Source organism: Macaca nemestrina, chromosome 15 (assembly GCF_043159975.1).
Source record: "Macaca nemestrina isolate mMacNem1 chromosome 15, mMacNem.hap1, whole genome shotgun sequence".
NCBI lineage: Eukaryota > Metazoa > Chordata > Mammalia > Primates > Cercopithecidae > Macaca > Macaca nemestrina.
Window position 1 is genome coordinate 26,733,526 of NC_092139.1, and position 27,738 is coordinate 26,761,263.

Here is a 27,738-nt window from a genome sequence, read left to right on the forward strand (position 1 = left end):
ACGTTCCACCCAACAACAGCTGCTCATGATAATCAATGTCTGACAGATCAGAGAAAGCCCTTAATGTGTCGCCAAGGGGCAGTTCAACAGATGGCATGGTGACTTACAACCAGAATCATTAATTACACTCTCTTATTAGTCCCGGGGCACAGTGCTGAAAATGCTTCCTCAGTGAAAGATGAGCATTTCAGATAAATGACCGTCTGGTACTGCCTGTGAAACTCCCTTTAGGATCTCTGGTCAGTGCCGATGTCTAAATCTAAGCCGTAGGATGTTGACAGCCCTTTCGCACCTTCCACATTCAAGCAGGCTACGAATGTGAGGTTCCTGCTACCACTATGCAACACGGTTCCCAGAATCACTGCAGGTAAGGATACGGTAAAAAGTGCCTGCCACTCATTTCCCCTCAAGTCAGATGACCGTGCTGAAAGGCAAATACAATGATCTCAGCCTCAGAGCTAGCTCAATGTTCCCTCCTTCTGTGCCAGAGCATGTTTCCTGAGCATGGAGGTGACATGGCTCTCCTTGTCCCTTGTCTACTCTGAGAGGGATTTAAGAAGTATTTCTTGAAATACAACATGACCGGCTCTCTAACTCAGAAGTGTCCTCCTTTACAAAACCACTGGCTGCAACTCTTTTCCATATCTCTTGAAAAAAGAAGAGCAGACATTCCTGAAAAGGAAGTGCAGCAGCCCAGGGCAGCAAAAGTTCCCAAACATTCACACTGCTGGCTATGTTATCCCATGGGACCAAGCACTGAGGGTAAACCACCATGCACTTAACTACGAAACCAAACAAGTGTATGGGGAGGAAATGTTTCTGAACTCCCTCCCCAAGGTCACTCGGACTAATGTCCTCAACCCAGGGTAGAAATGAGTTCTTCCTCTACAGTTTGAGAACTGTGCTTTATAAATACTACTGTGAAATTTAAGAGCTGACTACAGATAGATCTTGGAGGCAGACAACTTCTCAGCCACAGCATGGATACAAGTCAGAAATAAACCTCCAAATGGCCGGGCGCGGTGGCTCATATGCCTGTAATCCCAGCATTCTGGGCTGAGACGGGCGGATCACGAGGTCAGGAGATCGAGACCATCCTGGCTAACATGGTGAAATCCCGTCTCTACTAAAAATACAAAAAATTATCCGGGCGTGGTGGTGGATGCCTGTAGTCCCAGCTACTCAGGAGGCTGAGGCAAGAGAATAGCGTGAACCCGGGAGGTGGAGGTGGCAGTGAGACAAGATCGTACCACTGCACTCCAGCCTGGGCGACAGCAAGACTCCATCTCAAAAAAAAAAAAAAAAAAAAACCACACACACACAAAAAACAAAACAAAAACAAAAAAAACCTTCCAAATGACTTAAAAGAAACGTTTTTCAGCACTTCCCAACTACCACCAAACATACTCTTTGGTTTTCACTGATTCGCTATTGTTTTTGTACCTCAATTTATAATTTTTTTAAACATGAGTTCAAACGAAAGCAGTATTAAGATCCTAAGGCTGTGATTAAGAGTTCACTGTTTGTTTCCTACAATCCAGTTTGTTCTGTCCTGGACATATAAGAACATGACTTCAATTTTTAACTGTGCTCAAATAACTACAGTATCTGATGGATATTCAGAATTCACATCATGAATTTTTAAATGATAAAAATGTTGTTAATTAAAGCATAATAAAAACCTCCTAATGTGGGCTACAGGAAGGGAAACGTGGACAGTCTGGGTCTGCCTTTTAATGGACTCACCTCTAGCTTTTTCTCCTTCTCGGACAAAACATCTTTCTGATTCTGGGTATACTCCACCAACATCCGAGCCAGCTGGCGACGGTCCTCCAGCTCTGCCGCCAGGCGCCCGTTATATTCTGCTAGTAACAGACATGCTTCATCTACTGTTTTTGAAAGACGTTCAGCTGCCTCTTTGTCTAAATACAAATGAGATCAAAAAATAGAGAAAATATACAAATCACATAGGTATGATTACAAACATTTCTGGGGGAGGTTAACGGTTTCTCTCCCAATATACAGAGTCTAAGAATAAGCCAGAACCTGTGGACAAACAATGAGTTGATTGATCAAGAAATCCAAAGGTATTCACCCTGTCAGCAAGACAGGACACTACTCAATTACCCGAGGTAAGGAAGTGGTACAGGGGAGGAATCTGGCAAAGGCTTTCTAAATGCCTGTTCCTGCAAAAGCTCTCCAGACAAAACAAGCAGAAAGAGATATTGAAGATCATCCGTGAAAAAATCGTTCCTTGCCTCTGAGAATTTCAAGTGCTTTCATTTATATTACAGTTGGCCCCCTATATCTGTGGGTTCTGTATCTGTGGATTAACCAACCATAAATGGAAAATATTCAGACCAAAGAACCCCACAAACCAATAAAAATAACGATTAAAAACCCACAATTTTAAAAATACAGAATAACAACTATTAACACAGCATTTACATTGCATTAGCTATGATAAGTAATCTAGAGAGTATTTAAAGTATATGGGAAGATGTTCGTTGGTTATAGACAAATCCGACACCATTTTATTTAAGGGCCGTGAGCAACCTTGGATTTTGGTATTCTCAGAAGGTCTTGGAACCAAACCCCCATGGATATGGAGGGACAACCGTATTTCATTAAGTAGTCTTTTTACTTTCCATTGGAATAAAAAATAGCGTGCACTTTATCTCTTGGGTGTGGGAACTAAGACCTCCTCCCCGCCAAAAAAAACCCTACATGACAGGTTTCAATATGCAGTCAGCTAAGATGCTGGGACTCGAAGCCAGATCTCTAAAATGATCTATAATACTCTATCTCTTAAACTATGTAAGCCTTGGACCTGGGGATGAATTTCTTCCTACATGCAACAAAATGTAAAGTCTGATAAGAAGGAGGTTTGTAAATGTTTCTGAACATGACTCAAGCAGAAATACACTTATGTAAACACAAAGAAAAATGAAAGCAGGTTTCATAAAATACCCATATACCCATTCTTACTATGTGTGCTCTATCTTCTATTTTATTCCTTTTCCTTTTTTTTTTTTTTGAGACGGCGTCTTGCTCTGTTGCCCAGGTTGGAGTGCAGTGGCATGATCTCGGCTCACTGCAAGCTGCACCTCCCAGGTTCAAGCCATTCTCCTGCCTACACCTCCCGAGTAGCTGGGACTATAGGCGCCCACCACCACGCCCATCTAATTTTTTTGTATTTTTAGTAGAGACGAGGTTTCTCTGTTAGCCAGGATGGCTTTATTCCATTTTTTAAAATCTGTTGGTCATTAGCTACCAGACTGATTTCATATCCAATTAATGGGTTGTAACTCATGTTTGGGGATGGAAAAACATTAAGAAAGGGTATTACTGGGAAGAAGTGATAAACAAAGGAGGATCTGCATTTACAAAGAATTGACATAATTAATTACCTGTGGGTGGTGATGAGATTAGAATTTTAAATATGTATACCTCATTTTTAAAAGGCCTAAATGGGTCAAAACAGTAGGTTGGTGCTTTGAAACAAAGGGCATCAGAGACTCCCGCAGTACCATGGGACAGTTCCATGACACTCCCTATGGATACAGGCTGTCAGAGGGGAGAGCTCGCGTTCTCCTAGGGAACTAGGATTTCAGAATTTCCAACACAGTAGCTCTGGCAAACAGCCATGTGGCTTTTAGATGCTTTCTTAATGTGAACATTGCAAGAGGAACTGCTGAAGGATTCCAGATTGGGTGGGATGCCAAAGATTAGGCACCTCTACCCTCCTCAGGGATGGGAAACAAAAGAATGTCCTTGGTGAAAGGGAAGAAGTGAGCCGAATGGAGCACAAAGGAAAGAGATCACCTCATTCACAGAGGATAAAGGACCACCAAACTTCTCCCAGCTCAGTGGCTCATTCCATGAGCAAGCTCCTGGGGTGGTTAGGTTGGTTTTAGTTTTGTTATTGCTTGACTGATCATTTTTTAAAAATGGTTAATTCACTAAGATGTTTAGGTGCCTGTGGCAAAAAATGGCAAATACTAATTTTTAAGATTAAAAAGAAAATCAATTCGCAGCCTCAAGAACTTTTACAAAGGAAATAATTCATTTACACAAATTACAACCCAGAAAAGTAACTTATAATAATTTAGTGAGTTACACAAAATATGCAGTGAAAATGCAGAAGCCAGATGCTCACTTCAGGGGACCTACCCACGTTGTCCGCACGCTCCCTGCTCTCCTTCACCCATCAGAGTGGCAAGTGCCTCTTTCAGCCAGTCCTCCAAGCGGCATGCGCATCCCATTTCCTCTCATCCCATTTCCTCTCGTTTCCTCAAAGACTCAACTTCTGCAGCCGTCCCATGTCTTCCCTACCTCAGCAAATTCTCTCTCTCCCTCCTGAAGACCACCACTAGCACACAAACCTGCTGTCATGCATTCCACCCACATACCACTATCCCACTACTGACCTGCTTCCCTGCTCCCCCTTGGAGCTAAACTCTTTTCAGAGAAGTGTAGCCACCTGCTCTCCTCCTGAGCCCACCCCAACCAGGCTTTATGCCCACCAATCCTCTGCTCAAAACCTTCCAATTAGTTTAACAAATTTGAGTTCTTATAACTAGGCTCTTAGAAACGGTAGAGAATAAAAAGGACAAAAACTTTCTGCCCTCAAATTTATATTATCAGGTAGGAAGAGAATCAATATACAATATTATGCTTACTTATCAGCTGAAGAGAACTACAGAGAAAAATAAGGCAGAGGAGAAAGAGTAGGGCACTGGAAGCAGAGGGGGATCAACATTTTCAAAAAGGTGGCCAGGGTAAGCTTCGCTAAGGTGATACGTAAACAAAGGCCTAAGAAAATGAGAACCAGCTTCGTAACTATCTGGGAGAAACATTTCAGACAGGGGACAAGTACAAAGGCCCTAAGAGGAAAGAGTGACTGGCGAGGAACCCATATGACTTGAGCAGTGAGTGAGGGGAAAATAGTAAAAGTCTACATGGTAACAGAGGCCAGTGAAAGACTGGCTTTAAAGCTGGGCAGGGGGCTCATTTCTGTAATCCCAGTGTTTTGGGAGGCTAGGATAGGAGGATTGCTTGAGCCCAGGAGTTTGAGGTTACAACGAGCTATGATCAGGCCGTTGCACTCCAGCCTGGGCGACAGAATGAGACTCTTATCTCAAAAAAAAAAAAAAAAAGGCTCTGGCTTTTACTTTGGTGATGGGGGGAGTCATGGGGGTGTTGTGTGGAGCAGGAGACATGATCTGACTTCTACTGAAGAGGATCACTCTGGTTACTATGTTAAGAATAGAACGATGGCTGAGCAAGAGGAACAATGACGCAGCACGACCAACTGGGAGGCTACTGCAATAAATCAACTGAACATGGCAGAGACCTGGACCAGGGAGCAGTGGTAGAGGCGGTGACAAGGTATCAGATGCTGGTTTTGGTCCCAATCAACAGGAATGATGAGGGCCATTTACTGAGATGGGGAAGACCATGAGTGAAACAAGTTTTAGAGGAAAGGTCAGGAGTTCAGTTTGGGGCAGAATAAGCCTGAAATGCCTATCAAGATATCCAACTAATAAAACTGAGTAGGAGGTTGGATATATGGGTCTCAAGTTCAAGGTGGAAGGGTCAATGCTAGAGATGTAAATTAGGAAATCATCAGCAGAAAAACTCTTATTTATAGTCATGAAATTGGGTGAGAATGGCTGCCAGTGAAACCAGCTAAAGAAGGGGGCTAATATGAAGAGGTCAAGGAAGAGTGAAGAAACCAGCAAGGAGGCTGAAAAGACACAGAGAAGAGGAAAGCTAGAACAATGTAGGGTCCTAGTTCCTACTGCTACTGTAGCAAATTACCACAAATTTAGTAGCTTAGAATATCACCAATTAATTATCTTATGCCTTGCCTTATCACGGCTGCTGCTTCCATCTTCAAAGCACATTGCTCCAACCTCTGGTTCCACGGTAATACCCCCTTCTCATTCCCCCTCTACCACCTTCCTCTTACAAGGACCCTGTGATTACACTGGGCCCTCTTAAATAATCCAGGGTAATCTCCCCATCTCAAGATATTTAATCACATCTGCAAAGTCCCTTGGCCATATAAGATTACATACACACAGGTTCTGTGGATTAAAACATGGGCATTTGCGGGGTAGGGGGTCAGGAGGCATTATTCCAACTACTACACCAAGTGAAGAAAGTATTTTCAGGAAGAAGAAATAATCTACTGGGCCAAATACTACTGGGGTGAAGTTAAGATGGGGGCAGAGAATCCACCACTGAGTCTAGCAACAAGGAAGTCATCAGCAACTGGGAGGACGGGAAGTGGAGAGAGAGCACAGGCAATCCATTCAGGTGGTTTGGCTAAAAAGAACAGAGAAATGAGGCAGTAGCTAGAGGAAGATATGGGGTCAAGAAAAACATCTTCCCATGTGGGGGAAACTTTCATGTTTTTATGCTATTGAGAATAATCCAGTAAAGAGCAAAAAATGGAAAATGCAGGAGAAAAGGGGAGCACTGTTGGAGCAATGACCTTGGCTAGATGAGAAGGAGCAGATCTAATACACAGAGAGGCGGGTTTAGAAAACAGCATGTCCATGCAGAGAAATAGGAGGAAAAGTCAACTCAGACATGTTAGTTTTCCCCAGCCACATTCCACTGCACAGGTACAGGAAAGGAAGAGACAAAAAGCTAAATTTATGAATGGTGGTTGCCAGGTGATACAGGAAGTGAAAAATTATGAGTTATTGTTTAATGGGTATAGAGTTTCAGTTCGGCAAGATGAAAAGAATTCTGGAAACTGCTTGTATAACAATGTGAGAATACTCAGCACAACTAAACTGCACACCTTTATGTTATATGGAGCTTACCATTTTATATGTAGTTTATTTTGTATGTAATTTACCACAATTAAAAATCAAAATAAAACAAATATTTTAAAACGAAGCTACATGAGACCTTTAGGTCAGTGAAATAGAGAAATGAAATTACATACATGGCTAGCTTTACATTAACTTGCTTGCAATTTTTGCAGATTATGATTTTGATAGTAAGAATAAATGAAGTAGTCCTTTTAGTAATAAGTATTTTTAAAATGTGATTTAACCTGTTTAGGTATTTTGCCAGGAAACTACACTGAAGGGAGAAAGAGAAGAAAATGGGTTGAAGGTGTGCGTGAGGAAGTGAAGACCACTCCAATCTGAGTAAAGAAGAAAATGAGGACTTGAGGGCCAGCAAGAGGTAGGGGGGATCAAGAGACTGCAGGTCCCAGTGGGGTGAATTGCCGGGGTAGGGAAGCAGAGTGAGGAGCTAAGATGCTTCTTGCGTGACTCAGAAGGCCTCCGAGCAGTGTTCTCCAACCCAGTACACCCACTGCCTGAGGTCTTTCCCTGTGCTGCTTCCTCTGCCTGGTGGCGCTTCCTTCCCTTGGATATCCTCATGGCTTGCTTCCTAATTTTTCGGGTCTCTGCTCAAAGTCATCTCATCAGAAAGGCTTTCCCCAAGTACCTTTAAAATACTATTAATACCGCCCTCAATCATTCTCTGCTCCCACCGCCCTGCTTTATTTTTCTTCTTGACACTTCACTTGAGGGGATATAGGTGGGCCTCAAATATTTGTTGAGGGAAATATTTCATCAGTGACCTTTATTTCCTTTAGATATATATGGAATAAGTTAGAGAAGCAGCCAAGTCAAGGGACTGAAGTGGGAAAATGGTGGCCTGAGATAAAGCTTAGGATTCAGAAGACAGTGGAATGAAAGGTCTGAGTTTTTGTAAGGGGAGGAACATAGGCTTTTCAGCCTAGGTTAGAATCCCAAGATCCACTACTTGTATGACCTTGGGCAAAACACCTATCCTCTCAAAGCCTCAATGTCCTATGCAATATGGAGACACACATTCAGTCATCTCCGAAGACTATCACAAAGAACAAAAGTACGGGTGCAAAGCATACTGTCAAGATTAGTTCATGCTTCATTCCTTCCTTTCAGTTTCTCACGCAGAAAGCAGGAATCGTGTCAACTGCCCCTCCCTGTTTAACTAGGGAGGTCACGATTAGGGCAAAATGACATGTCTAACACACACCTGAAATTCCTGGCATTGAAGGCACTATCATCTGCAGGGCTTGTCAGAGAGCTGGGTACAAATCACACAGCCCTGAATCATATTTTTTTTTCTTTTAGTAAGAGGGTTATGAGTCTAATAGACAGAATAATACCTAATCTCCCCCCACCCACCCCACACGCACACAATGTGTACTATGTTTTTAACAGACCTTATTTAGAGAGCCACAGGTTGTGGTACACCAGCATTTTTGCAATAATTCCTAGAATCACTATTCAAGCTCTGACTATTTCAAGTTTCTTTGTTCACCATGTGAGTTATGTTTGCAAATCCCAAGATGGTAGAGCATCCAACACAACATGGAAAATAGTCTATACCCGCAAACATAAGTATGGCCTAGGGTTAGTTGCATTAGTTATGTCACTCTTTCCTCACCTTTCACCCAAACTCTACCTTCTCACCTGTTATTTTTTCCAATAGAGAAACATCTTGCACTTCCTGGGGCAGAGAAGCAATTTTCTGTCGGACAGTAGCATCCCCTGATGCGGCATTTTCCAGATCCTGCAAAGCTTTGATTAGTTCCTCAGTCTGTAAAATCAAAACACAAACAACACTATCCATTAAGACATGGGGTTTAAAGAAAATTAGTTGGAGTTAAATGAGGTGGAGGCAAATTCTAAAAACAGTCATTCCTGCCATTTCTTAAAAAAACTGTTCTTAGCCCCAGAGCTTACATGCAAGCCAATGTCATGGATTCTAAGAAAATCTACAAAATTAGTTATCTAAGTCCATGGCAGGACATGAATGAAATTCTGAATAATTATTATTTTTTTTTAATTCTAAAAGAACATGTTTTTGGCAATTCAGAACAATGAAGTTTGTATTGCTTAATTTCAAATGATGTATCATTTCCAGTATAGAATAAAGGTATAAATATCAGATGTTAACAGTTGTGTGTTGTGGCCAGGTGTGGTGGCTCACACCTGTAATCCTAGCACTTTGGGAAGCCAAGGCAGGAGGATCACTTGAGCCCAGGAGTTCAAGACCAGCCTGAACAATATAGCGAGACCCTGTCTCTAGAAAAAAATAAAAATAAAATAATTAGCCAGGCATGGCGGCATGTGTCTATAGTCCCAGCTTCTTGGGAGGCTGAGGTAGGAGTATCACTTGAGCCCGGGAGGTTGAGTTTGCAGTGAACTGTGATCATGCTACTGCACGCCAGCCTGGGTAACAGAGCAAGATCCTGTCTCCAGAAGAAGAAGGAAAAAATTATATGTTGACTGATCAACCTACTTCAAGTCTTTCTTGGATTTTCTTGACAAAATGAATGTCACTCCCAAAATTAAATGCATGGAACTTATTATAAACAAATGGGGGAAAAAACAAGAAAAGTAAACCAAGGATGCACTTTCTATATATATCAAAAAGGAGTTTCTTAAACTGTCAGAAAACAAAAAATGCTAACAGGCCACTCCATAATGACCAAGGAGTAGCTAGCTCCGTAAACAGTAGTTAGATTACCCCAAAAGGTAATAATGTAGGCTGTCGTCTTTAAAGTGTTTAAATGCAAAGATACATGACCTAACACTGCTGTCATTTAATCCCTAGCCTAACTCAACATTGTAACATAACGCAAACTAGACATGCTTCCTATTTACATAGGCTTTAAGCATGACCATGTGTAATAAAGCTGTTTTAGGCAAAGTAAGATGAAGCGCCCCTTGAAAAGAGCATGGGCGCTGAAGTCAGACACACCTGGATTTAAATTAAGACACTGGTCAAGTTACTTAAACTGTCACCTTGCACCTAAATTCTCTGACTGTAAATAGATAAAATGAACCAAGACAGATTTCATAAGCTAACCTGTATAGCCAAATAACACGAACACATGGTTAAAGACTAACTCCCTGTTTTAATATTTAATAGGCTATTATGCAGCAAATTTGCTACTGACACACAGACTGTCTTTAGATATTAATGAGTTATTTACTTTCTAAAACTACCATGCTACTGGAGACAGGCCATGGTAGAAGACTTTTGAATGTCTTTGTAATATTATCTATCCCTTTCTCCAAAATCTATTTTTAAAGAATACTCTTAATTTCTAGGATTGAAAAAACCAAGTTCAAGTACTTTATAAAACATAAGCTCATCCCAGAGTCATGGCACGCAAAGAAACAGTGACACCTGCCATCCGGCAAACTCCTCTGGGCAGAATGATGCACAGGGCCCCTGAGAGGTGCCCTCTGAAGATGCCACACTGGTGGTCACTGGCGCCACCTTGTGGCCATAGTCTTCAACTAGAGGTCACTTTAAGCCACTCTTCCCTACTCTCTGGGGTCAAGACCTACCAAGAGGGGTCCTGCAGAAGGATCCTGAGGAGAGTAGCTGCCAGGGTAGTCGTCATCCTCCTCCTCTTGAATTTGCTGAAAAGTTCGTTTCAGAGATTTCTTCTCTTCTGTTGCTAGAGGAAAGGTAAAAGGGATAAATTTGAGCCACATATCCTGTAGTAATAAGAGTCACATGCTATGCACAATGGGCCACATGTAAAAACAGGGTTGAAGGGGTGCACATTTTCGGAATGGTTTAATAATAACCTTTATGCTAGTTATTTTAAATTGATTGTAGTTCCCTACATTACTGAAAAGAGTCAAACAGGTCTTTGTCCATCATCTCGGATTGATTCTCTGGTAAAATACTATGGAAAACAGGCATCTAAAGTGAACCTTACCCAACTATCACACTTGAGTAAGAAACTCATGGGACAATACAATGAAGCAAGCCAACGTGTGCTAGGGTTTACAGAGAACATAGAGAACATATTGCGTATAAAACGGGATATGTTATGCTTTCCAGGGATCATGTCAGAAAACAGGAGAGAAAATTTTATCAATAAAATTTTGTCAAAAATTCCAAACGCAAATATTCTTTACACTATTCCCCTAAAAACAAAATAAATCTAATTTACCTTAAAATTAAAATAACCATTACTGAGACATATGATTGATACTACTGAGAAAAATTACTTAAGTTACCATTTTAAATTTAACCACTTTTGAGGCTGACAGGTTACATTATTTATTATCTATCTGCACCATATGTTTTTACATTGTTATGATAGATGTGTTAATTCCAAAATCATTCTTTTTGCATCAAATTAGACAATACAAAATAAATGCCAAACAACTGTGGGAAATAAATCTAAATGATAAATTCTAGTTTAGAAAGTAAAGAAATATTGGACACAGCCTGTGCCTGGCATTGCAAGTTTCTTTTTAATCTTTCCAACAATTTTAAGATACAGCATCTCCATCTGACAGGTGAGAAAACAAAGGCCAGGGAGGTTAAATGACACTTATGGTATGACTCCAAAACCTGTCCTCCTTCCGCTGCACTCAAATTACTTAGCACCATACAGGTACCCTCTCATTTAGCAAAAAAAGGGGGACACCAGGCACCTGCTTCAGATACATACACATGTTTTGCTTATACATTTTCTTCTGGAACCAAGCCATGTAGAACCAAGCCTGTTCTCTACATTATATACATTATATACTAACTGACCAAACTTATGTTTGAAGTGAAAGCCAGGTCAATATTATGAGTTTTATTTTTATTTTATTTTTTTTTAGATGGAGTTTTTGCTTTCTTGCCCAGGCTGGAATGCAGTGGCATGTTCTCAGCTCATTGCAACTTCCGCCTCCTGGGTTCCAGCAATTCTCCCACCTCAGCCTCCCGAGTAGCTGGGATTACAGGCATCTGCCACCACGCCTGGCTAATTTTTGTATTTTTGGTGGAGACAGGGTTTCATTCACCATGTTGGCCAGGCTGGTCTCGAACTCCTGGCCTCCAGTGACCCACTTGCCTTGGCCTCCCAAAATCCTGGGATTACAGGTGTGTGCCACCACGCCTGGCCAAGTTTCATTTTTTCTTAATGTTTTTGTCTATTATAAAAAAAGGAGACAGCAACATCTGCAATACAGGACGTCCTCCCCTCACTTTGAAAGCATTCTATTATACACAGATTTGTTATCATGGCTTCGTTAAATGACACCAGTCCCTCAATAAAACAAGTTCGAACTTCAGTTACCATGGCATATTAACTTGAGTAACTGCATGAAGTACAAATTTTGCTATTAACTTCAGCCCCCAAATCATGATCAGTGACCAATCACATCATTCTTCAAGTCTATCAGTGATTGGTCACTGCACACCTGTCATGCAGGTCACACAAAGACAGCAAAGCGCTTCACTGGGCTGTCTCCTTATCTCCCAGTGATAACACCAACAACATTTTATAAAAACGAATGATAAGAGGGTATTGATCATAAAGATGAACGTGGAACAAAGAAACTGAAATAAAAGCTAATGCTGGAACTGAAATCCCAATGGCACATCAGTGGAGATACAGAAGAAACAGCAGGTTGCAGGATGCTGCCACTGCCAGCATCAGAGGGAGCCTAGATCCATGGCCAGAGGAACTTGTAGAGGCCAACTTAGCAATGAAGAAAGTGGGAGTGATGAAAAGAATGACAACATCCTAGAGGAAGAGATGCTAACAAAAAAAACTGCATGCTAAAGAAACTGAGAGGTATTTTACAACACTGAAAGCATAATAGATAAAATGTTGGAAGCTGATCCAAACAAAATACAGTATGACAATGTGCAAAGCCACAGAAAAGATGTTTGCTCTGTATATATATATAAATTATACCAGAAGGCAACCCTTGTTCAAACTACTCTTGATAAGTTTGTTACAAAGAAAACACACTTGAATTCTCAATGTTTCTAATTTGTTGTTACAGCATATTAAATAACTATTAGTTTACTATCTCTTTTGTTTCCCTACACATTTGGAATCAACAGGGAGTTCTTAATTCTTTGACAAAAAAATTGTAAAAGTCACAGAACAATCATAATTTTCCCCACTGATTATAAAGATTGCTTTGCCTGGGTTCAGCCTGCACAGTAATGGTTATAGTCCTGCACTACTATGCAAAGCAAAGATTGCTATATTTTTAATATGAAAAATCTTATTAGGATATAATTTACATAAGAAACACCTAACAGTACTTTGTACATAGCAGCTGCCTAATTAATGTGTGCTATGACCCATGCAGACATTTAGCCACTATGGCATCAAAACGGTCACATGGAAGGAGTGGCCATTAGAAGCTAAGTACAAACTTCAAAATTTTTATACTGTTGTGTTTGCTTTCAAGCACCTAGAGGAGTGCTCAGTAAGTAACTATTAGATACACCAAAGAAAGCAGAAAAAAATTATAAAACTTGAAATCCTTCCGTTTTCAAACTCTCACACAGAAATTATTACATATAAAAACCAAACACTACCTCAAGACACTTAGAATTCCTGAATTTTGGCACTGGGAGGACTTAGACCTATGCCTTTGTTTCCCCCAACTCAAATTTTCATGAAAATATCTAGGTCCACAAGTTGCAGTTTGCCCAAAGTCAGAGAGTTTGTTAGTGTAAATCTGGGTGCTACAGATCAAAGCCTCCTTACCTGGAGTTCTCTTTGCCACTTCACATTGCTGCTCACGAACAGCATTACAAGACTTAAAATAAGAAATCATTTTAGGACCACTTATGTCCTTTGCCATCCTGATGGCAGAGGACACAATAGGTGTTAACTGTTATCCTACTTTTCCAGTTTCCTCCTCTTTCCATTTGGAGGACCTATTGGTGCTACAAACCTAAGATTTCTGGACATGAATTACTAATCATTTCCCCCACAGGGCTCCTCATTCCCTGAGCTACCTATTTCCATTACAAACACTTTCACTGTCCCGTCTTCCAGGTACAAGGCCTTAGAAACCATTAGAATCTATCCCAAGGTCCCAATTTCTAGCAGGTTCCATACCTCAGAAGGATGCCTTACATACTCCTCTCTCTCCTCCTTCCCCTACACAGCCTCTTACCAGCAATCTGTCCTTTGTCACAGCTGGTTGAGACCACTGTCTCCCCACCTCTAGTTGCCCCTTTCCCAAGTTAGACTATACAGTTGTCCCTCAGTATCCATGGGGGATTGGTTCCAGGACCGCCATGGAGACCAAAATCTAGGGATACTGAAGATCCCATTACAAAATGGCATAGTATTTACATATAACTTACGCACACATCCTCCAATATATTTTATGTCTAGATTACAGTACCTAGTACAATGTACATGATATGTAAATAACTGTCACAGTTTCGTTTTTAAAATATGTATTATTTTTCCCCAACATAAATTCAAAATGCAGTTGGTTGCATTTGTAGATGTGGAACCTGTAAATATGGAAGACTGTCTTCTATTTTTAAATTAATCTTCCTAAAGTGGAGTGCCCACTCCATCGTGTCCTTATTCATAAACCTTAAGGGGCTTCTAATGATTTTACAGATTCCTCCTAAGTTCAAAGCCTAATGATGGCAATGGTCTCCAACTCCCACAGCTCTTGGGCCTCTCTTAAAGCACCTGGCCTTGCTACTCTGGCCACTGGCAAGCGTTCTTCTCTGACAGGAGCACTTAGTGTCTTATTCCTCTACATCCCTACAGTACCTAGGAAAGGGCTGACAGGTCAGAGTTTGAAACCGCTTGGAGGGAGGAGTCACAGAGCTTGGAAAACGCTAGTGCTAGGCCAGAAATGACTATCGCTGCTACGAAGTCAGCAGTTATGGTGCCCAGTATTGTCAGTCTAGTCAGCCAGCCATTAAAAATAACTTAGGATTTCCAGGTTTCCTTTGCAAAAGTTATCCATTGTTTTAAAAATTAAAATTATTTTAAAAACTAGAATATTTATCAGTCCCATTTCTACATCTGAATTCAAGGTAAGCCTTCCACTATCAATTCAGCTTCTACCACGGTATACATTTACACTCCCTTTTTTACTCACTTGACCACTCTGTTTACAGGCAGGACAAACCGGGGGGTAGCCAAAGTCCTTCTGTCCTCATACTGGGTACCTTCTATTCTACCCTCCAACCTGTCCCTGTGTCTCCAGCAGGCCTTGTACTCAGCTAACCTTAAGTAATCCTCGTTACCTAAGGGTTTAGAGTATGCCTCTTACAACCTGATTGTGGGAGAATTTCAGACACTGTGGCAGACTGTGAAACTAATCTTAAGGCAAAAAGCTGGCCTGCAGGCTCCCAAATCACATTATAATATGTAGCCATCTACCGTAAAGCTGGATCTTCTAGAGGATCCACTTGAAATTTTCTGTGATTTAAAAAACAAATCAAAACACCCTGTCTGAATGCAGCGGTGTTTACAACTAATCAACTACAATCAGTTACAGGCTTTTTTGTTCCTTCTCTACTCCCACTGCTTCAATTTACTAGTTAACAACAATAACAAAAAACACACCTATGTATTTTACATTACTTTTATAATGAGAAAAGGATAAGGAAATATTGTTTGCAACAGCTCCCTCATTCTTTGCTCCATCCCTGCATAATAAAGGACATTTTAATAAGGCACATTAAACTTTACTTGTGGAAAGAAAAGAACCTGCAACAAATAAAGGTCTAACACTTGAGGCACAGTTCTACCAGCTGTCTACCCTTATCATCTCACTGAACTGAGTAGCCAAATCCAGGCATAAACCCAGGGAAGTTGTGCCTAGAACTCATACTCTTAGCTAACATGTTCTCCAGCCTTGCACAAAGTCTGGGGGACTGAAAATATTAAAAACCTCTTCTTATTTTTGCTACCAGTTCATATATAGAAACTCAGCATATTAGATACTAGAACTGGCGGGGCACTGCAGGGCAAACAAAACTCGTATCATCACCCCACTGATAATATCTTACCTGCATTATCTCAAGTAACCCTTATCATAACCCTATAAGGTATTACCATTAATAGCCACATTGTACAGTGAGGATCTGAGCTTCAGAGAGATCAAATGCCATGGCCAAGGTCACAGAACTTTAGAAATGACAGCTAGGGGACAGGTGCGGTGGCTCACGCCTGTAATCCTGGCACTCTGGGAGGTCGAGGTGGGCGGATCACCTGAGGTTGGGAGTTCAGGACCAGCCTGACCAACATGGAGAAACCCCGTCTCTACCAAAAATACAAAATTAGCCAGGCGTGATGGCACATGGCTGTAATCCCAGCTACTTGGAAGGCTGAGGCAGGAGAATCACTTGAACCCAGGAGGCAGAGGTTGCGATGAGCCGAGGTTGCACTCCAGCCTGGGCGACAGAACGAGAATTCGTCTCCAAAAAAAAAAGAAAAAGAATGACAGCTAGGATTCATACTGTGGAAGCCTGAATAGCTAAACTATATTAAGATCCAGGAAAGCTGGGTAACCTACTCACAAATTCCTATCAAAATTCAAGTCTATATTGAAATCATGTGCTTTCAGGAAATACGACAGTGTGAAGAATATCAGCTTTAAAGTCACATAGGCCTGGGAATTCACCACTTATCAATTATTTCTCTCGGAATAAAATTACTATACCTTTTTGAGCCAGTGTCCTCATCTAAAGTATGAAAATAGTACCAAATTCACAGAGTAGTTATAAGGATCTAAAACAAATTAACGTGAAAAGTAACCAGCAGAGGCTGGTACATAACGGATGCTCAATAAATGCTAGTTCCTTTGTATCTACCCTCTCTCTCTAAATCCTCCTACAACCATATACTACATGAGTCACATGTGGCTCAAATAAAAAAGTTCCACTCAGTCAAGCAACACCTTGAGTATTCTCAAGAGTAGAGAACTTCTCTCCTTTTCTTACTTTAAAAATTTTGTTTTTAACTGACAAATAATAATTGTATATATTTATGGGGTACATGTGTATGGGGTGTATGTGACGTTGAGACACCTTTAGAACACCTCGAGAGACAGGTTTATAAACTTAATACCCAGTTCTACAACAGAATTCCTAAGCTCATGCATTCTCCAGTGTTGTAAGAACTGTCAAAGTTCCACAGAAAAATTTTTATTTCAGAGGTAAACTTTATGAAGTTGCCTGAAGACAAAGAATTACCCATGAATCAAAGCTGGAATATAAAAGGACTATTCAAATCTGGAAATAAACTTCTCGAGAACTCATCAATATTTGAAAGGACTCTGGTAAAATATTCTGATAACTCAGGTCCAGAGAAGAGAGTGAAGACAGAGTGAGTCGGCTGGGACTAACACATATGCTGAAATCTTTTGATGTGTGTTTTCATCTTTATAGAATAGAGAAAGAGAAATTATCTTTAGATCAGCATTATCCTCTACCTAGAGGAAACTGCCTCTGTTATTGTTAATGTCTGTCTAGACTCTCAAAAAAAAAATCAGAAACCCAACGAAGCTATTTCCAATACTATCACTGCCACAAATTCCACACATTCCCAGAATGCAAAACTATTCCTCACTCTTCTCTCCCTCTTTCCTATAGCATCTAGTATAGCTGTTTACTCAAAGTGTGTGTCCAGCAAATGTACATTAAATTGAAATTCAACATTAGCTTCAAACATCCTCTTTCAAGGCTCTCCTACTTGCCCAAAGGTGTTTTTAAAAATCAGCACTGTTTACCAATGAACTCTAAGGCAGAGTAAAGAATGCTGAGCAATTCCCCAAAGCTGTACTGAAGACCTCCGAAGGACACAATACAAACACCAGAATCCAAAGCAGGAAGCATCTTGCTTTTCAGAAGCTACCTACCTACCTGAGTGATCCTAAAATTATCTTCTAGCAACATGTAAACCAAGTAAAACAACAATGACCTGCAGTCTGAAAGCACTTATGTCATTCACAGAAAGCCTCTAACCTTTGGTTTCACAGGAAAGTTACCCACTGTAAAATGCAAATAATTTCAGACCTGGAAAGGATCACCAAGGGTACACAAAATGGTTGCTCAGTGAAGGATACTGTCACACATGCTAATCGTGACTAGGTTCTATAGCAGATCCATGTACAAAGTACCAGAGAACAAGGAGGGAATGACCACATGAGCCCTGACAAGCCAAGGAAGATGTCAGAATGAGAGTTGCATTCTTGGAGAATGAGTTCACCACACAGTGAAAGCAGTAGAAGGACATCAAGCAGAGGTAACAGCAGATGCAAAGGAAGCAGTGCCAACAGAGCATCCAGAGGGGAAACTGTCGACAATTCAGTTTGGCCAAAGAATACAATGTAAGTGAGAAAGCGGCAGGAGAAGAATCTGGAAAAACAGGCTACTTCAGATAGAAAGGATCTTCAATACTATCAGTACTTGGACTTGATCCTCCAGGAAACAAGTATGTATGCAGGCAGACCAGACCTGTAGCTTAGAAACATGTCATGCCAACTAGAATTAAACCACAACTAACCAGAAGCCAAGCAACTAAACACCACGTGATCTTACTCTTTAAAGAAAAAAATAGGCCGGGTGCGGTGGCTCATGCCTGTAATCCCAGCACTTTGGAAGGCCGAGACAGATGGACCACGAGGTCAGGAGTTCAAGACCAGCCTGGCCAAGATGGTGAAAGCCTGTCTCTATCAAAAATACAAAAATTAGCTGGGCATGGTGGCAGGTGCCTGTAATCCCAGCTACTCAGCAGGCTGAGGCAAAGAACTGCTTGAATCCGGGAGGTGGAGGTTGCAGTGAGCCGAGACCACCCCACTGCACTCCAGCCTAGGCGACAGAGCAAAAAAAAGAAAAAAGAAAAAGAATATAAGCTCTTATTAAGGGCTTTGCAAAATTCACACACAGATGCACTTCCTAAAGATACCCTGGGTTCAATAAAGATCAAAATCAATTTTCAGCCAGGCGCGGTGACTCACACCTGTAATCCAGCACTTTGGGAGGCCGAGGCGGGCAGATCACTTGAGGCCAGGAATTTGAGACCAGTCTGGCAAACATGGTGAAACCCCATCTCTACTAAAAATACAAAAACTAGCTGGGTGTTGTGGAGGGTGCCTGAATCTCAGCTACAAGGGAGGCTGAGGCAGGAGAATGGCTTGAACCCAGGAAGCAGATGTTGCAGTGAGCCAAGATCACACCACTGCACTCCAGCCTGGATGACAGGGTGAGACTCTGTCTCCAAAACAAACAATCAATCAATTTTAGACAGACACCATGCTGACAATCGTAAGGATATGTTTCAAACGCACATCTACATTTAATTAAACCAAGTTCTTAAAAAGCTAAGAAACTTATCCAAGGTCCTATTGTAGTTAATGGCAGAGCAAGGACAAAATCTTAGTCCAGGCTACTTCCTAGTTCACCACAACTCTGAATAACTTCATTGTTCCTTTCCCCGTGCAAGGAAAGTCTCTGAAAGACAGAAGCAAGCCAAGGAGAACAGAGAGCAAAAGTCAGGGTGTGAGAGGATGAACAGCATGAATACTAGAACCAGGCTTACACGCTGTGAGCACTACATAAATTCTCACCATCGTTCATGATCATCTCTCTGAAGAATCATAAAATCGCTGGTGGTTCACAGCAAACCCCACTGCAGCTTTTCATATGTGATTCGAAAGTAGGCAAAGACCAAGAGCTGTAAACATGTGGTGATGTTTCTACCTTTGGGGGGAGGGCTCTTGGAGTCCTCCATAGACAGCTTCAGCTGCTGTATGAACTCGCCGCCATACACACTTCGTTCTTGCCAGATGTTCAGCAATCTTTCTAAAGGTTTTTTACAGCCTTCATCTGCCTCTCTGCCCAGAAAAGATGAAAAGATATATATAAGCTTAAGATTTTGTTTTTAATTAGGACAGATCTACTTAAAAAAAAAAGAAATCAACAACTGACTAAATTATTTACACATTTAAAAGCAAAAGAATAAGGTACATATTCTAAAACTTGGATACCCAAAACCTGACCACAGACTACATTCTTCCTGTAGTGGGAGGGATCATGCCATAATCGAAATCAAATAAGACCAAAAGTCAATGGCCAATTTTTAGACAGAAAATTATCAAAACTCCATCTTATCAATTGTGATAGCTTGCTTTTTAAAGACGACGTTAATTAAAATGTGCTGCCAGACATTCTGCTGGAAATTAAAAGTGGATCAGAACTCTTACAGATAGAAAACTGATTTTAAAAAACCAGATGTTTAAAACAGGAAATAAATTCACTGCAACCCATCAATCCTAACACACCAACACCTCTACATGTATAAACACAATCATATACATGTATATGTTAAGACTCATTCCAGTTCTAACCACTTCATAATCATTTTAATTGTGGGCTAAGTCCATAGTCCAGGTTCACACAAAGGTATCTGATAATCTCAGGACACACTTAATAATGCAGTTCTTCAGAATTTATATCAAAGGATATGAATTAGAAGTAAAATGTTTTCCCTTGACATGTTAACTCCTGAAACAGGACATAAAGGACCATAACTAGCACTCACTGAGAACCAATTGCCTACAATAAAATGTCAGACAGCAAGCAGAAGATTGGGTTAGACTTTCTGAAAGCAAAGGGAATTCAGTCACCACCCACTGTTACCGTGAATTGTTCTGTTTTGTGAGGGGGTTTAAATAGCAACGATCTTATATTGAATGACTTTAAACAAGAAGGGATACCTCGACATCTTAGTATCTAAGTTAAATGGCTTTTAGTAGGAACTTCAAGAAGAAACCAGGCCAAATTCAACTGAAATGGGAACTCTATTCACACCCAACCATGACAACACTTTAGTAAACTCAAGGCGAACGGAGGTTTCAGCCTCACCCGGTCAGAGCATCTTTCTTATGAATTACAGGTGGTCAATTTCACTGACTAAAGGACTCAATCAGGGTACATAACAATTAATTCTTTTTTTGTTAAACTTTTTAAAGTCAGAAGTGAGGGTCTGGTTAAAAAAAAGAGGAAAATATTTCTACTGCTAAGTTTAAAAAGCTTAAAAATATGACCCAATTACTTCATATTTGTGATAAAACACTTTTACTCCACCTTCAAAATATATCCAGAAATGAGTTACTTCTCATCTTTTCCTCTGCTATCAATCTGGCCCAAGGCACTATCATCTCTTGCCTGGACTACTACAGTAGCCTCATTACTGGTCTCCCCGCTTCCACCCTTGTCCTCTTACAATCTACTCTCGAATTTTCAAAATATCATTTTAGCTGCTGTACTAAGGCAGACCACGTCACTCCTTTGTTCAAAATTGCCAACATTTCTTCCCAGTATCCCTCAGAATAAAAGTCCTTATAAAGACTCCAAGGCCTTTCCCAACCCAGCTGTTATTTCCCTGGCCTCATCTCCTACCCACTCTTCCCCACCCCCATCCTGCAACCTCCTGCCTCAACAGCTACCCTAGCGCGGCCTCAGAGCCTTAGCACTAGAAAAGTTTGCTTTGCCTGAAACTACATTCCCCATGTGGCCACCCACAAAGCTCCATCCTTCTACTCCTTCAGGCGGATGTTTAGTCACACCACCTTCGGCATGTCATTCCCTAATCTCCACGTTGAAAATGACACTCCCTGCCCCTACTCAATTTTTTTCCATACAACTTTTCTGGTATGTTGTATATTCAATAGTTTACTTTTTGTTTACATGCTTTCCATTTGAACGTAATTTCCACAGGGGTGGAGATTTGTCATTCTCTCCCATTGCTATATGCCCTTGAACAAGCACGATAAATATCTGTTAAATTGTAATCTTTTTCAAAAAAATGTATATGGGTTTCAGTAAGTTATACAGTTACTCAACTTTCAACAATCATCTTACTGTATCAAGGTCATGTCAGAAATCAACTAAGCACTCCTCGGCTCCATCAATGAAGGTTTACAGAATACAAAGAATAAGAAGGCCTGGGTCCTGACCTCTAGGGCTCGACTCAGCAACCCCTCAGACCTGTTTAGTCTCCTTTCCCTACCCGACCTGGAACTTTGCATTCCAGCAACACCCACCCGTATGTATTTGCTACTCAGAATTTGTTCTCTCATGTGCATGTATGTGCCTTTGTTCATGCTATCTCTTCTTCAAATAGAACCGCCAAAATCGAACAAGGCAAAGGGAAAGGAGTAGTTCAGGTAGCTGAAGTATATGGGGGAATGTGGGGAAACGGCAGAAGAATCTGGAAGCCCCGAATGCCATATTAAAGCATGTGGCCTGCAGGCAACGAGAGGTCCCTGATGTGATCAAGTGTACAGCTTAGAAAAATAAAGTCATTATAATTAATAAAACCAAATTGCAACTAATCAGAACTTAGTTAACGAACTAGCTGGTACTTTTACCATACATCTGTTTGCTGCAGATTCTCTATTCACTTAAAACAAGGAGAAACCATTATCATGAAAATAAATTCTTATCAAGGATTTAGTTAAAAAATAGGTGGGTATCACAACACACACACACCATCCACCATTCCTGGGGATACTTGGGACTCCATTCAGGCTAAGACTGGTTTTGTGTACAGTTTCAGGCACAATGGAAAATGTTCAAATCTGTTATAAACGCAAAACATTTTCAAAAGGCTTTTACTACTAAAGGCCAAAAGGGGGGTTCCAGTTTAATTAGTGAATGTAACTAACCAGGACAGATATTTCCTTGAGCATTGTGGCAAATCAAGGTTTTGCTAGATAAGTTTCAAAGTTATAAATAAAATATTCAAGAAATCTTTCTACTGATTAGGTTTTGAAGGAAGTAGCTCCAGTGAAATGGAAGTCACTTTGGTATCTGGAATCAGACACAACCAAGGTAATAAAGCCATTATATAACAGAAAGAACAGTATTTTCAGTATACTGTATACAGTATACAATAACTCCAATCTAAACTGAGAAATCTTTAAATGGAAAAAAAGACTAAACCATCTTTGCCATCAATCTATGAATAAAGTGGAAGATGGCAATAATTACATACACAACTTATTACACTGAACACTTAGTATTTTAATTCTGATTAATTAAAATTCAATCCCTTCATTTTTCAATATAGATAGCAAAACTGACCTTTGAGAGTGAAAAATGTGTATGACACACACAAACAGAATTGCTGCTTGACGTGTCAGCTGGACACCTGAGGCCCTGCTAAGCCAGCCTTGGGGGCCTTTTCTTCCTCCACAGTTCTACGGCACTTTTTCAGTACAACCACGGTAATTTGTACAACTCTGTCTTATCCCATGCACAGCAGGCCTATGGTAGGCCTACTAAGGGCAGGAATTCTAAGTATTCCCTACACTTCCAACAGTACCTCATGTAAAGCTGGTTCAGAAAAGAGTTAACATAGAAGGCCAGACTGCCACCCTTAGGGAAGTGCTTGGCTAGCGTCTGGGAACTTGGGATTTCAGAGTGTCCCTACCATTTCCTAACTGGTAAGGGTGGTTTACTGGGCCTAAATTGTTTGTGCAAGCAATACAGTTCTTAATGAACACCTGATTTATTTCTGGGAGCCTAGAATTTTGGCAGAGGGTGTCTACATGACCAATCCGATAAAAACTCTGGGCACGGAGTCTTTAATGAGCTTTCCTGGTAGGTTACACGTCATACACATCACAACTCAGTGCTGGAGGAATTAAGTGTGTTTGTGTAATCGCACTGAGAGGAGACTCAGAAGCTTACACCTAGAGTGCTCCAGTCTGCTGCAGGCACTGCATGCACATCACCCTCTGCTGCTGCTGCTTTGGATCCTTTAGCTGTAATGAATCACTGCCATGACTATGACTACATGATGAGTCCTGTGAGACCTTCTAGGGAATCACCACACCTGGGAGTGGTCTCGGGGCCCACAACAATAAATAAACATCATGTGGGTAACTCCCAAATTTATGTCTCCAGAAATCAATTTTCTACTGAGCTTCAGACTATTTTATCCACCTACCTATCTGGCATCACTCCTTGGAATATTCACTAGCCATCTCACACTCGGCCTGGTCAAAACAAAACTCGTGATTTCCTCCACCAAATCTTTTCCCCAATCTTCACTTCAGTAAAGGGCACCATCAGTCATTCACTTACGTCAAAAGCTAGAAATCGTCTTCGATTTCTCTTTTCACTACCAGCTCCCACTCAACACCTATAAATCCTATCAGTTTCACACTGGAGAGGTGGGGATCCTCCCACAAATGAAGCATTCAATAAATGGAAGCTATTAGTATCTTCCCATTGCTTCTGGGTCCTAGCCAATGTCACCTCTAGCCTGCACCACAGCAATATCCTCCAAACTCACGTCCCCGCCCCTCCCTTGGCCTTTACAATCCATCCCTCCACACTAAGCCACTTTTAAAGAGGGATCTTTTAAAAATGTATGTTGGAATATATCATTCCCCTGCTTAAAACTCTTCAATGACATCCCATCAGGAAAAAATCCTAACTCCCAAGTCTTACAGGGTGTACGTGACTGGTGCCTGTCCACCTCTCAGACCTCATCTGGATGCCACTTTCCCTTTGCACACTGTGTTCGAACCACACCAGCCTTCATTCTGTTTCTCTTAGCAGGCCAAGATTATTTCTGCCTTAAGTTTTTCTTAATAGCCGCTCCTGCTTCGCACGATTACCTCAAATGTCATTTCCTTAGAGGCCTTTCTGAACCACACTGCCAGCGAGAGATCCTACTCTAGAACATCACTCTATTTTACTATGTCTGTATTATCCTGCTCTGAAAGTATCTTGCTCATTTACTTGTCTTCGCCTGCCTTGTTCATTGCTGCTCCCCCAGTGTCTGGATTCATACTTGGCATATAGAAGGCACTCCAATACATATTGAATGAAAAATGACATGGACAGCTGTCTCCTCACTGGGAAGAAAACAAGGCACTTGCATGAAAAAAAGTTTGCAGTCTGGTTAATTAAATCGCTATTCAAATCAAATCTATCCTATGAACTTGGCAGCTTTGTCAGACTTGAGAGTTTTTTTTACTATTTGTTGGGGATGGAGGTATCTTTTATCATAAAGATATCCCTCATCAATTTAGTCAATAGTGACGGGTCAACTATCTTTGTTCATCAACTGGCCACAAAAAAAAGCATACAGAAAGTATATGTTAATTAGGCTACTCCTACTGTGGACAAGCTGCATCACGGTTGAAGCAGAGATGTTGGACTTTCTGTCCTAATAATGGGGTATAAGAAAGGAGATTGGAAACATGGGTATCCTGAATATAATATCCAAGCAGGATCTTAAAAGAACCAGAAGAAAGCAAACAGAAAGGAATTTGGGCTATTTTATTGAGAAGGACCAGGTTTATCTTCCCCGCACTGCCACTGAATCTGCCAAGACACCTAAAACCTGGCTAGTTTTTTTTTTTTTTTTTTGAGACGGAGTCTCGCTCTGTCACCCAGGCTGGAGTGCAGTGGCCGGATCTCAGCTCACTGCAAGCTCTGCCTCCCGGGCTCACGTTATTCTCCTGCCTCAGCCTCCCGAGTAGCTGGGACTACAGGCGCCCGAAACCTGGCTAGTTTTTAAGCTGTTCCCAAGTGAAAAGGAATTTTTAACCCTGGTATTGCCCACCCCCTTTTCCATCCCTTTCTATTTACTTTTTGGTTTCAGAACAGCTAAAGATTACAGATTGTTTGTTTGTCTGTTTGTAATTTAGAGACAGGGTCTTGCTCTGTTACCAAACCTGGAGTACAGTGGTATAATTATAGCTCACTACAGCTTTGAACTCCTGGACTCAAGTAATCCTCCTGCCTCAGCCTCCCAAGTAGCTAGGACTACAGGTGCATACCACCATGCCTGGCTAATTTTTAAAAAGTTTTTTTGTAGACACAGGGTCTCACTATGCTGCCCACGCTGAAATTTATAAATAAAACTGTTATGTTTACTATCGCTACAAGAAATCATTCCAGCCAATTCCCTAGACCAAACCTCTTCCATAATGAGTTAACATTAATTAACTCATTTAACAAATATTTACTGAACACCTACTCTGTGTCAGGGCAGACCATACTGTTGCCCAGCTCCTGGGACACCATTTACGTGGAGGCTATATAAATGGTATTCCTTCAAGCTACATAACTAAGCAGCTCTGTGCCAGACACTTTACTAGGTGCCTGGAATATAGGAAAAAACATATGATCTAATGAATGAGCAAAGAATGTGGAACAGGCATTGTACTATGTACTTTTAAACATACTGTCTGTCTTTACCCTCCCAACAACTCTTAGAAGATAAGTGGTACCCTCCCCCTTTTAGCCAGTTAGGAAATTTGGGTTCAAAAGTTAAGTAACACATCCCAGGTCACTCACATAGTGTCTGAGGCAGAGTTACCATCAATTTCTAAGAAATTGTGAATTAAATCTCATCAAAGCAAGAAAATCTGTCTATTTCAGATAGCTCCTCTAGTAGTCTGTTCTAAGCTTACTCTGTTATGAAGATGCAGTATTTTTTTCAAGTTAATAACACATTTTCCTACTTCAGTGTCCATGCTGATCAAAAGGTGAGCCAGTTATGTAGCTGACCAACAAAAACCATCTTTTTCATCTCTACAAAGCTAGGCGTCATTTCTTTCTCTTGGATTTCTAATTTTATCCCTTCAAACTTTTCAAATCCTGTAAGGAAAGCAGGACTTCATTTCTCATTTAAGGCCTTTCACTATATTTTAGACCTAATAACAATTTATGTTTAACCTACTAGTCTCCCCATTCATGTTTCCCAATTCCTTTTGCAAATATCTGTTTATATATTTACCTATAAACATAATATTCTAATGAATGATAGCTTTTCTTTGCTTTTCCTGGGCACCTAATTTGAGCCTACAGAAAGCTTTTGTTTTCATATGAAGTAATTTATAAGACTTTTAATCCAATGTATGCTTTCTATGGTATTAGTTATGTGTGTGCCACTCCTCTCCACCACAAAACACAATAGCATCAGGCTTAATACAAAATAGCCAGATCAAACACCTACTTTCCACACTAATAATTACTATTATTGCAGTTACAGTAATGACTACTATTTTTAGTAAACTAGACATCTAGAAATCCAGAAGGAAATAAAAAGGAAGGCATTTGGCAATTAATCACTTGCTATTACATTACTAAAAGGTTCCCTTACTAGTTAGCTTTGTTTTTTAATCATAAGCTAATGAGACAACTCAACCAAACCAAGGAAAATATCATAACCAAGAAATAAATTCAAAAAATGAAAATGAATATATCTAGAAGAAAAGATATGCCAGGCTGAATCTCTTAAATGTATCAGAGTGTTTACATGTCTCGATAGTTCTTGAGGGCTCAACAAAACATAAAACCACAATTTGGCCTCCACAACTCTCTGTAAAGTAGGAAGTTGTCAATTTACAAAGGCTATCACAGAAAAAAAACCAAAAAGGTGGAAAAGGTAATGAATTTAAAAACAAATCCAAAAACAGACAACATACCTGGCAACATGAGAAAAAGCATCCACAAGGACAGATTCAAATTCTCTAGTGAATTCAGGTCCTTTCCTTTTACTGTTCTGGATGACATCATTCGCTAAATACAGAAAAGTAAGCTTTCTATTTGATTTGGCTGAAAAAAAGAAAAGAAAAGAATTTAACTTACACCAAAGAAATTCTCAATTCACAATTCTTTTGCTGGGCTGCTCCTAAAAAAAACATTAAGACAAGTATTTTCTACCTGGGGGGGTCAAGTAGATATGTTTAAAAAGACAACCTAAGGAATAGGTTTGGGAATACCATTTTGGAAAAGAAAAAGAAAAACAATGGGCCATCTTCATTTCTGTGTTGTTTAAACCAGGGTAATTAATTGATAGTAAAAATTAAGATAATCCAAAGGAATTCCTAAAGGATAAGCAGTCAATATTAATGTTAAAACTAAGGCTTTTATTTA

General features: G+C 40.5%; 1 protein-coding gene across 2 annotated transcripts in view; it reads right to left on the reverse strand.

Annotated features, from left to right (window-relative positions):
- Positions 1 to 27,738, reverse strand: part of LOC105496319 (regulation of nuclear pre-mRNA domain containing 1B) — a 57,883-nt gene that overhangs the window by 23,656 nt on the left and 6,489 nt on the right. For both annotated transcript variants that reach the window (XM_011766652.2, XM_071079341.1), the window contains exons 2-6: positions 27,288 to 27,417; positions 19,534 to 19,667; positions 10,383 to 10,495; positions 8,493 to 8,619; positions 1,747 to 1,922 (exon numbers count right to left, since the gene is read on the reverse strand). In XM_011766652.2, coding sequence (XP_011764954.1) covers positions 1,747 to 1,922; positions 8,493 to 8,619; positions 10,383 to 10,495; positions 19,534 to 19,667; positions 27,288 to 27,417 — 680 coding nt within the window. The remainder of the gene's footprint in view (positions 1 to 1,746; positions 1,923 to 8,492; positions 8,620 to 10,382; positions 10,496 to 19,533; positions 19,668 to 27,287; positions 27,418 to 27,738) is intronic.